Genomic DNA, 18,591 nt, shown 5'->3' with positions numbered 1-18,591 from the left:
TGGATGAGGACCACTGTCTCTAGACATGTTGGACGGCTGGAGTCCAGCTGGACTTCCTGGAGACATGGACACAGCAACAACACTCATCTTCACACCAACACAAACGCAGGAACACAGCAGCTGCTGCTCCTCTGATTGGCTGATTGCTGTCTCTGTGTCCAATCAGGAAGCCTGACCATTCTCCTCCCACTGAGAAGCTGCAGCTTTAAGAGAGTTTGTAGAAATCTGCTGTCAGAGTTTGTTGGTTCTGATCAGGAGGAAACCAGAACCACAGCTCCATGAAGCCAGCAGGCTTGGTTCTGAAGGAGAACCGGGCCACACACACACGCACTGTCAAGAAAATCCGAGCTCATCCCACTTCCCCATGCTGGAGATTTTAGTTTAGCAGTAATAAAAAAATAAAGTTATCTTTAAAAGGAATCACTCAAGTGACATCTAGGCCCAGCAGTAGACTTAAGTGTCAATAAAATAAATTCTGGTTGGTGTGGTGTTTTGTCCTCATGCAACTTTGCTTTAATTCTACTTTTTCTATCTATCATAAGAAATCAATAGTCAGACAGAGAGGTCATTAAACATGAAAAGCAGGTTTCCTGGAAAAAGAGGAAGAAAGTTTCCAGCCTGCAGATTTATAATATAGCTGAGACTATTCTTATTTTAAAGCATGAAAGTTAAGAAGAAAATCTAAACATTTTGAGTAATTTGATAAGATTTCAAAGTAATAATTTATATTAATATTGGTTTACTTGTAATAATATTACACGAACATTTGTGGGAACACTTATAAGAAAAACAAGTAACTGTAACTTTAGTATCAAATAATTAGAATCATGGATTATTCTTGGTTTCTTTTCAGAAAAACATCTGTAATAACTCACATTAGGATTATAATAAGTATAATTAATAAGGGTCAGCCTACTGTTGCCAACTTTGCAACTTTTTTGCTATATCTAGTGCAGAAACAAGCAGGCCAATCTCTGTCAGACTTTGGTGATCAGAAAACCGTAATTGGTGCACCCCGACTTTCTTTTACAAACACCAATAATAACAGTTTCTCCTCCTGTTACTTGCATGAGAGCTGTTGTCATTAAAACAAAACTTTTAACCCTCCAGCAGTAATAGCAATGACTTTTTACTGCTGGAGGGAGTAAAACGTCCCTCCAGCAGTAGGGAGGACTGCTCCCTGTTGGACACAGCAAAGGTTTTTTACTCTGTGTCTTTGGTGGGGTCGCACTAACCTCGTTTGCTCTTTTACAAGGTTTTTTGTACGGTTTCATAAAGTGATGGACTGACTGCTTTCCCGCTGTCCAATCGTGACATTTTCTGTGCTCATTCTGAGCGTTGCATTAAAATCGCGAGAGCGTTAAAAAACACAGATATCCTTGCCTTGCGACTGTCTTTCTTTGAAATGCCAAAAAGCAAAAAATGTGTTTGTTTCCCCACACGTCTTCTCCATAGCATAATGCAGAACTGGATTGCTTCATAAGTGCAAAACATACAAACCAGAAAAGAGCAGCTTTTACTTCTGAACTATCATTCAATAAATATCAGATAATGGAAACTGTTTGACTGCAACTGTTGTAACAGCCAGCAACAAAAACAGAAAGAAAGAAAAAATTCCTGCTCATATTTTGAGTCATTTCAGAGACGCTGAAACTTAACTGCAGGTCTGGCATCTGCTCCAATGTCTCAATGCAGCGACTGTGAAACGGCAAGATGGAAGCCAACTAAGCCTTATATAATCACTCGGTTTAAGGATCATTCGGTAGCAAACCACAGAATCTCTGTTTCTGCTCTACAAATTACAGCATGTCACCATTAAGCCGCAGCAGAGCTGAGCTCCACTGCAGCACTAGGTGGGGGCAGGGAGCCACTGAGGGACGGTCCATTTCCAAAACGCCCTCCTTACAAAGAGACTCAGCTGCTAAGAACTAGTTCTAGATGTTAAACACATGAAAACTGTCTCCTGATTGGGTAAAGCTGTTGGGAAAGCATGTCGGTTAGGGTTAGGACTGGACTGAAGGTTCTCTAGACAAATATTGTTTACAATAGCAACATTGAAAAATGCAATAAACCTTATTTAATCAAACATTTCTGACCAATTCTTTGGTTTTGATCAAACTAATAAATGGACTTTAAAGAAACAATAATAAAAATGATGTGTTGTTTTGGAAGCACTATGTGAGTAAATAATGTGATACTAGGGATGCTTTGATCAGATTTTTTGCTGCCAATGCTCATACCGGTCACTGCCAATCACCTGGATTGGCTGTTAATTTTTCACTTTTAGGTATAAATGCTACGTCATCTGGCAAAATGGAAAAATGATCTGGCAATAAATTCACCAGATTAAGACAAAAAACATGCAAAACTATTTACAGGCACAATACAGCAGCTATTCGGTCAAAAGGACAACTTAAAAACCTGCAATCAGTAAAACAATATTTACCAGTAAGGCTCTCTGTACCATAAATTATACATAAATGAAATAAATCTCACAAACTGAATATCAAATAAGTTAAGTAAAAAAGGAAACATTAACTCAAAGTCAAATGCAAGTTGCATCAAAATAAACAATCCTAACTTACTAAATCAAAACTCCTTGAAGCATTGCTAATTGTTTGGTGCTGGCTCTGATTGGTTGTTTCTGACTGAGCGGCGTAATTCTGCAGAACACAGAAAGGAGGCAGAAGAGACCGATTTTTTTCCCCCAAAGCTCATCTGTCTCATGTTAGGACAGCAAGTTTCAATACATATGTAAAAAGAAAAATCTTTTTTTTTATTAAGTTACATGCTGCAGGTCTAAGCAGATGTTCAATGTGAGAGTTCACTGTCTGGTGGAGGTTGAACGTGAAACTGAACATGCCAGTATCGCGTGGCAACGCTCCAACAGTGAGAGCAGAACCCAGAATCTTCTACCGCTAGCCTATTATTTTAATTGTTTTTTGGGTTATTTGCACACTGGGCCTCTGCAGACTGCGAAGTATGAGATGCAGGTGATCGGATTTTGTGATCGGCAATAAGAGACAGTGATTGGCGATCATACCGTTTCACGGAAATTTGCAGATTGATGGGCACGCCTCTATGTGATCGAATGGTTTTCTCCTTGATTATTCTATTTTGATAATCACCAGCACATATCAATACATGAGCAACTTTTCAACGTGATGGAAAAAAAAGTCACATGGTCTTGTCTCATTGATGCATATCCATTTATTCCTAGTACTGACAAACTAAGTTCAGTTATGAGGCTTTGCTTCAATAGATCCTCTGTGATTTCAAGCGAGAATATTAGCAGCTTATTGATAGATTTCTATTAATCTTAGGTGAGATCTCCTTTTAACTAAAGGCTGCATAGTGGGCTAATTGTCAGCACTGTTTTCATGCATCAGATCCCCGCTGGGGCCAGCTGAGTGGTGTTCTCCCTGTGTATGGGTTACCTCCAGACTCCAAAGACGTTCATGTTGGCTTAATTGGTAGATATTGCTAAAAGTAGATATTAACCGATTTTCTCAAAGTAAAATTTAAATTCAGAATGTCTGTGAGTGTAGCATAAATTAGAGCAAAACTAAATGTAGAAAATGCTTTAATTCAAAAGAGAATTTAAACATTTTTGTGCATATAAAAACATTTAAAAATTTTCCATTAGTGAGCAGAATCACCTGATCAGTGGCCATTGTGATCCATTTTCCAATGAACAGGCACTACAAGTTACCTTAACACCAGAGGCGTGCCGATCGATCGGCCACCAATCATCGGCCTATTTCCATGAAAAAGTGTATGATAGGTGATCGCCGATCACCGTCTCTTGTTGACGATCACACAACGGTGCCGAAGTGCCGATTTCACTTCGCAGCCAGTGCACCTTATCTCCTCTTTCCTTCACATTGCGCAAGCACGTGGCAACAAATGCTAAACAGTGTAGTGAGAAACTTTAACGCTCAGCATCAATGGGGAAGTTTGCGTGTTGCGACGGAAAATTACCTCGTTGGTGAAGAGCGTCAAAATGCATCAACACAAGTCTAATATGACATTTAAAAAACAAAGCACTTGACTGAGTTCGGCTACATCGAGACATCTGGATCAGACAACAGGTAAAGCAGCGCACAACTACCAGCATTTACCCGAAAGAGTGTGATGGTCAGAAAGCAAAACATAAACAAAAAATTATTTAAAATTATACGAGTTACCGGTGTACAACGCTGGATCTGCTCTCACTCTTGGACCGCTGCTACGCACCGCTGGTAGTAGATAATATAATAATAATAATATAAGAATATTTCACCTACGTAGCGCCATTCAACCTCCACCAGACAGTGAACTCTCTCACTGAACGTCTGCTTAAAGCTGCAGCATGTAATTTAAAACAACAAAAAAACTGATTTTACATATTAACACTTTCACTATGTCCTAACATGAGATCATTTATAAACAAACAATAAAAAATATAATCGATCTCCTCTGTCTCTTCCAGACAATCTGCAGAACTACGCAGCTCAGTCAGAAACAACCAATCAGAACCAGCATTAATCAGTTAGCCGTGCTCTCAGAAAGTTTTGATTTAGTAACTCAGGATTGTTTATTTTGATAGGCAGATTTACTTGATTCATGCCAATAATTTATGGTACAGAGAGTTAAATATTATTTTACTGATTGCAGGTTTGTCAGTTGTCCTTTTGACTGAATAGCTGCTATATTGTGACTGCAAGTATTTTGCACGTTTATGTCTAAATTAGGTAAATTTATTACCAGATCATTTGTTAATTTCGCCAAATTACATAGCAGCATTTATACCTAATGCAAAAAATTAACAACCAATCCAGGTGATTGGCAGTGATCAGCCCTCATAGGTGATCGGAATCGGCAGCAAAAAACCTAATCGGAGTTTCCCTACTTACATTATTTTGCCTCTACTGAGTGACAGAGACTCAATTCTCTGGTTTTAGTGTCAACGTGGTATTTCAAATGAAATCAGAAAAAATACAGGAGAATAAAAGCTTTTTAAAAGAAAACTGATTTCTAAGGAGACTTTCTTCTGAGTCATTTATTCAGACTCTTGGTCAGCCTGGCTAACCAAAGCACAGAAACCTTTCTATTTTATCCTTATGAAGCTTCAGCCTGTGTTATGGAACATTATGGATTCATAAATGTTGGCAGCCTTTAGAAAATCTCTGAGTTAAGCTAAGCTCCTACATTCTCCGTGGAAAACAATCAGACTGCTGTTGAATGGCTAACCACACTGATCACTCATATATTCTAAAGCCAGTTAAGAATGTGAACTCTAAATAATCTGTTTATATTTCAAACATAAAGAAACAACAGTTACAACAGTGTAACGATGCCTGGCTGGGGGGAACCATTTTGAATTCTATTTCATATCTTATTATAACATAAATCATAAAGAGACACTGTAACAGTTTACAAAGCCAAACCTCAGAATCTGGCTGCAAAACTCTTATATATAAAATATATTTTAAACACAATAGAGAATTTACTAGTGTTACCCATACACTTCAATTTTAAAGTCTACCCCTAAAAAAACGTTTTATTTCATAAGGGTGAAATAGGATTTGATCCAAACAGTAGCAACTAAACTATCATCACAACTCAGCAAAAATGGGTTCTCAGTCATCTGATTTCTAAGAATCTAAACCCAGAGCTCTAAAAAATAAATGTGCATTTGGCACAAACTAAACCACCAGCAGCTCTAGGAAAGAAAACTATCATGTAGTCTCCATTTCCAAACAGAGCCGTTATCTAACGTGTCCTCCATGAGGTGGAGTATTAAGGAAAAATCTCAAAACAAGCCGCACTCTAAATATGTCAAACTGTTCTAAAGCAGGCAAAGCCGATGGGGGCTGACGGAGGGTGGCTGCAGTTGTAAACGCTTTTAGACTTAATCCTAGCATTGGTGTTAGTAGGCCAGTAGGCATTTTTAGGGCAGGCCTGTTAAACAGCGGGAAGGTTTATTCTGATATAGCAGTATTTCCCCAATAGATAAGACTGAGAAAGAAAACCTGCCATAATATAAAAACATCTCTGAGATTATAATAAAAATACGAAAAGCATCGTGTCGTAATGTGCACTTAAAAAGCAACACGTTCTCAATTTTGTTCAATCAAAAAGCAGACTAATGAACTAAAAATACGCAGTTTACGTCGACTGCAATCGTAGCATTCAAAACTGCGCTTCATGTCTTATTCTAAATGCACCAGCATCAACTTCCAGAGGTTATATACGCCAACATCAGAATTTTAACATCTGGCCTGAAGTTCCAACGATAAAAGGACCGATAGCCGGCTGCTACTAGCTCAGCTGTTGCACTTCGACCACATCCCGGCCTCTGTGGCCTATTTCCTGCCGGTTTAAATCGCCATCTCGCGATGTATTTTCATATGAACAACAAGGAATGGTTGGTAACTTTCGGGTATCTAAATGTTACCCGTTTTTAATGTTGGACCGTATCTTGCTTAAATATAAACATACAACTATGGTTTGTTTTACCTCCGTAACCGTCTAACCCCTAGCTAACAACTAGAGAAGTATTGCTTTATTTTAAGCCAAGACACTAATACGTTTATAGCCCAAATGACAATATTATACAGTAAATAGCTTTGAAGAACGAAAAGGATGACTTCACTTTCCGGTCTAATAATATAGTCTGCCTACTTGCTTTGCTAGCTGAATACCGTCCTCCCGTTAGCTTGTGGGCTAACAAGTGCAGCTATCTCTAGCGGATGCTGTTTCTGAATTGCAATAATTAGCAGCTACATCCCCGTTATAACTAACACCACATGCTACATAACGCTGATACACTAAAAAGATAACGAAAAATATTAAGACATACCTTAAACACTATATGTGGGTATTTATAATTTTCCGTACCGTATTCTCTATTTGGGTCTCAACACCGGGCGTTGGCAGCTCCACACTAAGGGCTTCCCAGTCAGTAGAGCAGGGACACGTCGAGTACGTATTGACTTTTTACGTCATTCCGTTCATTCATTTGAACAGACAGCAAGGTCAACATTTTCCCAACAAATTGGGCTGGGAGGTGCCCGAAGCAGTGAGTGAATGTAAAATTAATGTAAAAATATATAGACACACAAATAAATATATTTATTGTTTTTGCATATTTGTATTACTATTTGGTTATTAAATAATTAACCATATGTCAAATTGCTTTAATTTTTATTACCATGACACACCTGCATTTAACTAAAAATTATTGCTCATTCAGCTCAATGACCTATATGTTAGGAATCACAGATGTACAAATCTAGGAAAAACAAAATTTTATTTTCAAAATGGGACCATGTGGTTGAGAGAAACAATTACAATATTCATGCCATACAAAAAAACACAGAGACCATAAAAAAAGGAAAACATAATTCTAGAAAAGTCTAGAACTGTAGGCATCTCTTCTAGTTGGACACGCTCTGCAGCAGCGTAATGTTGTCTCCTTTCAACATGACCCTCCCTGGAAGACAAGGCAACAAATAAGGATTTAGAAAAGCCACATGGAGGCAGATCAGATGCAAAATAGAAAACAGATAAAAAGTCTGTTTACTTCTTAGACATACACTAATCGATATGAAGAGCAGACATAGCCAAGCGCTGCTATAGCCCAGATGTGCCAAGGAACACTAAAGCAAGTCTTCTGCCTGAGGCTAGGACTTTATAATATAGTATCTAGAGCTGCATGTTTTAAATGTTGAATATATTTTTAGCAATATTCTGAGTGATGTGTCTTTAAGACCATCACTGTTAATTGTCATTTACTGTTTTATATTATTATTTACTTACTTATTTTTAATTTCTGTTGCATGCTGTGCTGGGACAAAGAAATCAGCCCACCCCATTCGGGGATCAATAAGGTATTAACACATGAATGAAAGTGGACCAGACAGCGGTTCAAAAGCAGGAAGAGGATTATAGAACAGGGCATTCTGGGTAAATACAACTGAAACAACATGAGCCTGGCACTAGCTGGAGAAATGGTTTGTGATCTATATCTAAACAAAGCAAAATCCTACAACCACAAATCCAACTACACTACTCATTTTGTGAAGAAGACAGTTGTGCTCATTGTCTTCTTCAGAGGTTTTGTGTCGTTTCCTTCTGTGGTTCTTGGTGCAGGCGCCACCATGGGCGAGGATTTGGGTTTTCAACAGTTTGGTTGGCTTGACTGAGTGCATGTAAAGAGAACCACAGCAGCTGAAAATGTACAAATGTTGCCATTTTTGTCCCCAATCAAACCAAATCTTCCAGACTATCAGGTGTGAAACCCACCAAAGGGAAAAATTCAAGTGGTAGGAATGATTTTTCAAGACACTGCAGATCTGTAATAGAGTTCCTCTTTCCCCTTCAATGGCTACTCCTAAAAATGAGTGAATGATATAAAAGCACTGAAAGGGACACTACTAGGCTGATTCAGGTTAGGCTCTTTAAGTCATATTACCCAGTGGCTTTCTGTTCTTGGTCTTCATGTGGATTTCCTCAGCATCATCCAGAACCAGGTTCATGTACTCATCAAAGCCCTGAAATCAAAACAGGGACAAAGTTTACCAGGGATTTAGCATTGCATAAAATCTATAATGTTCACCTGTTCTAACCAGTTATTATTAATGCTGTCTTTTAACAGGGTTCCAAGAATTGTGACACTAACATCTAAACTAGTAGTTTTTTTACTATGCTTGGTTATTATTGGTTAAAACTTATAAAAACATTTTACAAGCTGAATGTTTTGATGTAAATATCAAAGAACTTACAATAATGCATCCCTCTATCCGCATGTTGACCTGCTCATACAGCCACACCTGGATTCTGGAACGCTGGAATGAGAGGGAAAACCGAATCAGGCTCTCTCATCTAGACTTTAATCTACTTGGGATTAAAAGAGAAAGTGGGAAATACTTACATTCTGCAGGTATCTGAAAATGAGGTTCTGAAACATCAAGTCAAGGTAAGCAGACAGACATTTATAATATTTTTTTTAATTCCGACTGAAAGAAAACTAGTTTTGTTGGTTCCAGTGGGTAAAGCTGCTGTCACACGGCTGCTTCACAGCCTGCAACATGTTCCAGTTTCATCCACGTTACACATGAGATGGCACGTTACTATGGATACAGCAGGACATAAATCTAATTCATTATGAGCTGTCAGTTATTTACTTTAAACACTGTTTTTTTTTCCCCAACACACCAAACATTTCATTAACCTTTAAAAGAACTGCTCAGCTTTACATTTATTGCTTACTGCCATGCATTCAAATAGGGACAAAAAATAGACATGTTGAGGCTTTTTCTAAAGTCTGGATGTTTGATGATGTTTTGATTTATAATCGGAATTGATAAAGCTTACTTAGACTAGTTGGCTCTAATTGGAATATTCTTTTCAACTAACATCAGGGGTGTCCAAACTTTTGGGACAAAATTGTTGAGTCACTAGTTTCTCACGATTTAAAAAAAAAAGAAAAAAAAAGTCATTTTTTGGTTTTTACAGAATATTGTTATTCATTGTAGATCCAAAATTTAAAAGGGATTTTGCAAGTTTGCTGTGAAAGAAAGACACCTAGGTTTTAGTTTCCTTAGACTTTATTTAATAGATTTATTTCCAGTAATAAGATCAGGAATGTGTCACTTTCTTTCAAAAAGCCCTGATATTCAGTCAAGCTTAATATATTCAAAACCAGCTCATTCAGGAGCAGCAAAGTTGACTTTATAGTAAAACCCTCTGGATTGACCTGCTTATACTCATTATAAAACCATGGCTTTAAAAAGACTAATATTTATGTTGTACTTAACATTTTCCATTTTATGAAAATTATACCAGTAATAATTGTAGCTTGATTACAAACAGGACGTTTCCGTCTGCTGCTTTAAGCACCAGTACAAATTTGCATCATTTTTTAATTACATTCTCAAGTATTGTAAATAGCCTGTTGTCTTATTAACAATCCTGCTAAGTTATGACTTTTATGAGATACTTGAAATTGATGCTAACTTTAACGCGGCAATGTCTTTCACATTGGTAGGATGTAAATTTGTCATTCAGTACCCGCTAGAAACAAACTTGGAAACGTTGTACCTGCCCAGAACAGTCACTCCGAGCAAATTATTTTAAAAATGTACCAAATACAAATTTACTAGCTAGCAACGACGTAGCTAACAATTAGCCTAGCTGCTAAGTCATCTTAGCACCCCATTGAACGATGTACCGTCGGTATGTTCGAAAGGATACAATGGGCTGCACCATAACCTTCTGGACCTTCTGTCCTTGTCCTCTGTACGCCATTTCTCCAACAAAAACACCAACGAGATGAAAGCGTTAAAAAACAGCACCCTTTCTGGGTTCAGAGCGCCTTAACGTTCCACTCACGTTGCAAATCTGCTACAATGGCGCGTTTGCTTCCGCCTTCCGCGCCTGTATGAACGGCTAGTGAAGTGAAACAAGCGCCTCCAGAGGAGGGAGGTCATAAATATAGAAACTTTCTGATCATGTTTGGCTTGAGATAATGTACAATAAAAACAACAAAAATCCCATTACAATTTATCTTAGTCACCTGAAAGGTCTGTTTTAGGCAAGATTTTTATGTTTCAAAATACATATAATTTTAACTTGACTTTCATCCCATTTATATTTGGAATTATTTTGGTTCTTTAACTGTCTAGATGTCCTCTGCTTTGCTCCCCACTGCCTTTTTAAGAAAGCATTAGCTGAAATATAAGTGAAGTTCCTTTTCAGATCCTTCGTGAGCTCTTTCTTAAAATATTTTCTGTTTTCTGAGTAATATACAGTGCATCTGGAACTTATTCACAGCTTTTCACTTTTTTCACATTTTGTTATGTTACAGCCTTATTTAAAATCATATTAAATTAATCTCTTTCTGCAAAATTCTACACACCAGTTATAACAATATGGAAAAAAGATTTTGAGGTTTTTTTGCATAAAAAAAATTGAAACGCAAGAAATTGTTTAACTGTCTCATGACATGCTAACAACTCAATTTTCCAGGAAGCTGAGAAGTAAATTCACAATAAGAAGTCCCGAATGACACTATGAGTTGTTGACTAGAACTACCAATCCACCTCATTTGAAACTCATAATGTATTTTTACAACAAACTATGAAGTCCTTTAAATATTAAAAGAGTATTTGTTCTTTCCATTTTATTTCATAATTTTTGAAGTAACTATCAAAACACTTTGAAAATATCAGAAAGACTAGAGAATCGTTCATTAACATTTTCTTTTTATATAAAGTACAAATTGATCAATACAAATTAACATGAAGTTCTCGTTTCTTCTTTTGTGAAAGTAGTGACATACTATTTCCACCAGGAGGCGGTATTCGAAAAGTAATCTAGTTACCCCAGGAATGCAATCACGAGCCAAACTACATAGAACTGCTGTTAGTTGGATGGTTCCGTAATATCTTTGTTTGCACATAAAGTAATACGTGAATAGTTTTTTCTACTGCTTTACCTACCTATTACGAGAGCAACTCTCTTGTTGCTAAATTCCAATCCTTTAAATCAGCGCATTAATACTCGCGGCTAATGTTCGAGGCTTTAGGTGTTAGTGTTTATGTGTTTTACAAACTCGTGTGCTTTAATGAGTGCTGGGCTTCTGTACCAGCAGAATTACAGCTAAATGGTCAAATGTTAAAGATTTCTATCACCACAATAATTTCTATTTCAATAACAGAAATAATAATAATAAAAAACTTTTAAAAAGAAAATTAAATGCCAAAAATATTTCACTGGACCATACAACTATAACCTATTTATACAGTACTTCTTCTATATATATATTTTTTGTTGTTTAAATCTGCAATATTGGCATTGTTATATTTGTAGACATTTACAAATTCATTTCAACATTTCATGTCCAAATAGACTACCGTAATATATCTAATTTTATTATGCTTAAATAACAATAAAAGTATCTTGTCCTCTACACTGTTACTTTTGCACAGTGGTTTGCAAAAATGATTACAACCCTTGAACATGTTCACATTGTGTCACAAATATTTTATATAACACAAATAAATGCATAGCAGTGAAATGGAAAGAAAATGATACATTGTTTTCAAAAAAGTATTCCAAATATAGACTTGAAAGTTTGGTTTGTATTTTATTCAGTCTGTCTAAAAACCCACCTGCTTGGAGTTGCCTTTGATTAACAATTATTGAAACATTAATCAACAAATTTGAGTATCTGCTTGATGGTGGCATTTGACAAAATGTAATGTTTACTGCTTGTTTCATATCTGGTTACTGTATTATGGCTTTATCATGTACAGCACTCTGAACTGTCTTGTTGCTACACAAATAAACTCGACTTGACTCACCTAAGAGGTATGCTACTTTTAAAATAAAAAAAGAGAACAGAAAAATGGAAAACTTATTGCCAGTCTGGCTCTCTAAGACATTCAGATGAATTGAAATAAAAAATAAAAAATAACAAAAAAAAAACAGAGACTGTAACAGTTTCTCTGACAGTGCGTGTACATCCTAAATTTGGCCTCTAGATGGAGCTCTCACTGTCACATCCTAGACAACAACAGTTGTTTCACCGAAATCACACTCATACTGTATTTCGTTCTTTCACTGAAAAAAAATTGTTACATTCCTCATAGCCATATTTCAAGACTATGAAAAATAAATGGAAACCGTCTTCCATCAGTTGTCCATCTTGCATCTAACATTTTATTTTTTCATTTGATAAGCTGCTAAGCTGTTAAGTTTTTAGCCTCTAACCAAGACTAAAGAGCCACCTGTTTAGAGCTGCTTTCGAACCACAAGAAGTGGAAGATTGGCATATCTTGATGTGCACTGATCATTAAAATAATGTGCATGCTATTGGTTTTCACAACTGCTGACTATATGATGGGCTTATGATGGATTTTTAACAAATGTTTTCACGATGTTAAGCACTTTGAACTATGGTGTTCCTGAAATGAGCTATACAATAATAATAATAATAATTTTAAAAAACTTGATTGATTGAAAAAAAAAAAAGACATTCATTTCTAAGAAGTCACCACAACCAAACATCTACCAACCCAAGAAGAAAGTCTTGTACACATCATGACAACCAACCTGCGTGTCTCCATAGTTGGACAAGACGTTCCCTGTTATATTTATAGACAGTTTTATATAAAACAGCACTGGCAATTTCTCTGTTGCGAACAATATCTCTGTAATATGATGAGCTGAGTCAGGGAGCGCAGCCTTGAGTGTGCAGTTAACAATAGTATTAATAACACACAGCCCAGGCTTGCCCCACACAGAAAGGAAAGTGTGACGGAAATTAGCAGCCGAGGAAAGACAAGAGCCCGCAAGTGGGGGGAAAGAAAAGATGCAAGGAGCCTCGATTGCGCAGGCAGAGGTGTCGCCTTTCAGGGCAGGGAACGCCTCAGCCGCGTCTTAAAATGGCCGCGGCGGACAGCAGCTTCTCTCGCAGGCATCGCTGTCAAGTGCCACATGCTTTGTGTCTGTACTGTGAACGTAGGAATGGATGGCCGACTCTCAATGCCACATGCCAGCTGACATTCTCAAGGAAGGCTGAGGGAAGTGAGACTGTGCAGATACCGGCAGTCCGGCCGTCTAGAATAGAGAGTTCCCATAGTCGAAATAGCAGCGACGGAGGCCGGTGTTGTGATGCACAATGCCTCAAGCTGCTGTTGTTTTCACATGGAAGACCAGTCGCTCATTTTCTCTAATAACAATCTGAGTAAATATAAAATACAGTTCTCAAGTCATTTTGTTTATCAAGTGGAAAAAGCGATCAAAACCAATCTGGAACTATGTAGAAACGTAATATCCAGAGATTACTGACACACCCAAACTATCATGAAATGATTGAAAAGCACAAAAACTTACCAAACATTCCTGTCTAGTTCCTAGTGTGAATAATTTAGTACAATTGAAATAAGACAAAACTAACTTACAAGTAACTTTTCAGCAAGATACAGGAGCTTGTTTTAAGTCAACAATGCTGGAATATTTATAAAAATGTATTAGTTACATTGGCAGATTTTTTTCACTCACAAAGGTGCAAAGCGTCTCGTTTTCTATCTTTTTAACTTGTTTTGAAACGGATGTTTTTTGCACTGCAGGCTGTCTGGCAATATGAAGTAGGCTAAAAGTACAAAACACAAGGATGCAGCGGTGACGCAGGGGTAAAGCGTGCAACCCATGTATGTAGGGCCTCAGTTTCTCGACCCGGCCTGTTGGCCCCATGTCTTCCCTGTCTCTCACAACCTTCACCTCACGTTTAGGAAAGGCCAGTAGGACCAGAAAATCCTTTTAAAACACAACCACACATGTCCCAAACTAGAGACATTCAAGTACAGATGAGACATGAAATCACTGACTTTAATATGTGTGGGAAGGGTTACAAAGCCATTGTTGAAACCTTTTGAAGTTCAGCAAACTACAGTGAGAGTCGCTAGAAAACATGATAAAAAGCCCCTTGTCATATGCTTAGTCCAGAGTGTTGCTGGAGACGTGGACTCTGGCACAGTTTCAAACAAGTAGATCTGATTTTACCCAACAGCTGACGTGTGTATGAGACGTGACAAATCCATCTTCTCTCATTTCCACGCCTGTCCTACGTAAACCTAAGTTAGGACTAACCTCGGCCTTGGCTAGGACTTTGACTGGCTTTGAATGGTTCAGTTAAAGTCCTAACTTCTGTTGAGAATCCGTGTTGGGAAAAGTGATGTCTACTGATGTTCTCCCTCTAATCTGATAGAGTTTAAATGGACAAAACGTTTGGTCGCTAAATGCGTGAAGTTGGTGCTGCTGGAACTCAAAGAGGTAAATCCAGAAGTTACTTCACACTTTTCAGATTTCTATTTGTAAAAACATTCCAAATCTGTGAATCATTCTCCTGTCCTGTCACAACTATGCACGACTTTCAATTTTGTGTATGATGCTCAGTCCCAAATAGAATACTCCAAGGTTTGTAGTTGTAAAAGAGACCAAATGTGAAATAACTGGAGGTGTGTAAATATTTGTAATCTTTTTGCCAGGCACTTTGTAAAGCCTGAAAGTGAAACACGCTATAAATAGGAACGGCCCCCACACGCACATACCCAAACAGGATGCCCTGCCACCTATGAATCCATCTTTTCTCATTTCCACGCCTGTCCTTCCTACCTTCTCTTTCCTCGTCTGGTTTGGCCAAAAGGAAGTGCCCTGGTTAGATCAACCTCCTCTCTACATCACATCCTGTTCCTGTCGGTGGCAATTGTTCTGAGGAGAAAGGAAGGCAGACGGGATGAGGAAGGGGGGTGAGGGGTTTATGGCTGGTGTTGGTTCTTTGTTCCCCCTCCATTGCTCACCTGCTCTTCACTCCCACCCCCCTCCGTCCACCTGAGAAGCTTGACCTCTGCAGCCTTGGCAGAGCGTTTCCTTTCCCATTCATTGAGGAACATTCTCTGCAAACTTGGACCACGGATGCAGCTACTTACTGTCAGTGTAAGTATGAAAAAACTGAGATGAAAGCAGATTTACAACACATTTGCACATTTAAATGATAACTTAAAAAAATAACGTATTTACAACACAAAATGTAATTTTAAATGAAATAATTCTTTAAACAGTACATCAAATTTATTTTAACTTCTCCTGTACTTATTGGGTTACAAATCAAATCCATGCTAACCATAAGAGAGTCACATCTACACTGTAAAACATTTGTAGGCGATTTAACTTGAAAATGAAGGTTCACCTCCTGCCATGAAAATGCAAATAAAGTCAATTAGAAAATTATTTTGCTTTTAACTCAGAAATGAAAGTTCATAAGTGAGCTGCCCTCACCTAGCTGAACAAGAATTTATTTCTGTATTATTTTCACTCACGTCACATTATCAAGTTAAAATAAATACTAATTTTAAGTTCATAGAATTTACATTCTGGACTCAACATGAATGAGCAAAGCAGATGACAATGCATTTTATGAAACATCATTCTGATACCTGCTCAAATATTCATTTTGAACAGACTTCAAATAATATGAGAAGACATTTATTTCAAGCGTTACAAGCCGGCAGTTGCTTTAAAAAGAATATTAGAACACGTTACTAACACGCAAGAAGCAAGTCAGTGTACCGGTAACACACTTCCATCTCACTCCGGACACAAAAACATGCTGCTAAGCATCCTGGGAAATAGCTCTCACTCCTACCTTTTTCTTCTGTCAGTTTTTTTAAGAGTTTATTCAACTCTTGGAGACACAGGGCCTTGTAGGTTTGCATGTTTTAAAAACTGCCTTCTGTGTTTTCTTGTGTTGTCTTTGAGTAATATTGAAACTGGTTTGGTGTTCTGAGACACTGAAGTGTGACAAGCATGCCAAAAAGAAGAAATCAGGAAGAAAGCAAAGTCTTTTTCACACCACTGTATGGAATAAATCAATCTGAGATTAATTTTCTGAAATAAGTGATGAAGACGTTGAACTTTTTCACGTTTTCCTAATCTTTGGTACCCTGGCCGTTGCCTTCCAACACCATTCATATCTTGCTTACAACGCCGTCTGGGCTTTCTATTATTCACTTGGATTCCATCCATCCATCCATTTTCTTTACACCCTTGTCCCTAGTGGGATCGGGAGGTGTTGGTGCCTATCTCCAGCGAACGTTTCGAGTGAGAGGTGGGGTCACCCTGGACAGGTCGCCAGTCTGTCGCAGGACCACTTGGATTCCTCTGGTAGAATTTCCACTCAGCCAATCAGTGAACAGAAGGGGAAGTTGTGAACAATTTTCTGCTCTGTTTTAGAATTGTAGTCTGCATGTAGTTTCAGCAATGTAAGCGGAGGAAGTGAGGGAAACTGTGCACACCGTGTTGACGAGATTCCAAATATTGAATTAACATCAACAGGTCGGCACTTCTCTCTTCGCAGTGGAGGACGGTTGATCTCAGTGCTTGTAATTTCTGTTAGCTTCATAGAATCGAATTGGCGCTTTACATACATCACCGTCAAACGGTAATGGGTAAAATTGAAAATCTCAACAGACTCCTCCAGGAAGTGATCGTTTCTCAACAGCGGAGAGTCCAGACCTTCTGGACGAAGCGAAGCGTAGAACACGGGGCTTGTTTATTGCCAGGCTACCAAAACCGACAATTCCTCTACAAAACATCCAGATGATTTTCAGATTGCTTTTGCCTACGGTAAACATGTAGCAAAACTGCTTTAAGATTATATTAAGAGAACACTCCTGATCTGAAAATGCACAGTTTCACCTTGCAAGCACAAAATGCCACAGATTTCCTATCTTTAATATCTTTCTGAGTAACCAGGCAGCGATACTGAGTCAGAACCCACAGTCTCGTGGTGGGTTGTTTCAACCTGTATGAGAACTTTCTACATGCACAGTGTGATACTTGTGGTTTTTGTTTGGTTTTTTTTGTGTGTTTTTTTCATTTTCCAGTCCATGGTATCACACACAGACATCTCTGCTACCTCTACCAAAAACGTAATTACTGACATATTTATTCTCTACATTCAGTGTGGACAATCAGTGTTTTTCCGTGCAGGGTGGAGGGAACAGGTATTGTGTAAGGTGTACAGTTTCAAACACGCCAAATGCAGCAAAGTCCATTGTTTTGTTTTTTTATCTTTATTTTTTTAACTTCTGAGTCTAAAACTGACCAAGATGCAAACTTTCTGGATGTCAGCGATAAAATGATGAATTCTTCTTTAATATATTTTGACTGTTTTCTACTGTAGCTGGAGAAAAACCAGGTTATGGTTTGTGGTAAATGTGTAAATACAGAGTCAAAAAACATCTGTTGTAACCTGGTTACTAATCATTTCATATTCACAATTTGACTCAGTTTTAGTGTTTGTTTAATACATTTTTTATACAGTGAGGGAACTTGGTAAAAGTGTAATTGTTTTGTAATATGCAGAACGAAAACAGAAAAGCTGAAAGCAGAAAGTCAATACCTCATATTTCCTAGTTTTTGTGTTTTTCTAGCCTGAAATGTTTCGACAGTATTAGCAGATTATTTGAAATGTGAGCTTTTGCTGCGTGGTGCATCTAAATCAGATCCACTTTGTATTAGAGGAGTGTGATACTGCATATTGTATTGGTATCAATTTGATACCAATAAACATGTAATAATTGTAAAACCTTTATGCCAATAGTGGGGGTTTTTTTTTAAAGTTGTATATGTCATCATATTTCTGACCTCTAGGTGCTTTTTTGTTTGTATTTCCTTTGAATTATTTTGTTGAAACCATGACAAAATTCGGATAAAGTTTATAAGTGTCTGCAAAATACTTTAGCGACATAATAACATTGATTTGTGTGCATTTTTCCTAAAGAAACAAAGTGCAAAAAAACTATAATTTGAGAGACAGTTAAGAAACTCTGATCCAAAAAAATAAGACCAAGTTTGAAGATTCCATCTTTCAGATTCTGGAGATCAGATAATAACAGCACCTTCAGTCTTGTGTTTAAGGGACATGACTGTTTACGACTGTGTATTTAAACAAGTACATTGAAAGCAACAGCACTGCTCTGTTTGTGTCAGGTATCGACATCTGCCAGCAGGTTTTCAGACTGGTCCCACAGACACAGG

General features: G+C 37.7%; 1 protein-coding gene across 1 annotated transcript; it reads right to left on the bottom strand.

The window, feature by feature from the left end:
* Positions 1-7,275: 7,275 nt before the first annotated feature.
* LOC116709746 (small nuclear ribonucleoprotein E) lies at positions 7,276-10,425 on the bottom strand. Its single transcript, XM_032548401.1, has 5 exons — positions 10,240-10,425; positions 8,918-8,944; positions 8,769-8,831; positions 8,459-8,537; positions 7,276-7,477 (listed from the first exon to the last, which is right to left on the bottom strand). The coding sequence occupies exons 1-5, from the start codon at positions 10,291-10,293 to the stop codon at positions 7,422-7,424; spliced, it is 279 nt and encodes a 92-aa protein (XP_032404292.1). The 5' UTR covers positions 10,294-10,425; the 3' UTR covers positions 7,276-7,421.
* Positions 10,426-18,591: the final 8,166 nt, after the last annotated feature.

This window comes from Xiphophorus hellerii, chromosome 20 (assembly GCF_003331165.1).
Source record: "Xiphophorus hellerii strain 12219 chromosome 20, Xiphophorus_hellerii-4.1, whole genome shotgun sequence".
Lineage (NCBI taxonomy): Eukaryota > Metazoa > Chordata > Actinopteri > Cyprinodontiformes > Poeciliidae > Xiphophorus > Xiphophorus hellerii.
The sequence above is the reverse complement of the archived record's forward strand: the minus strand, read 5'-3'. Positions and strand labels throughout refer to the sequence as shown.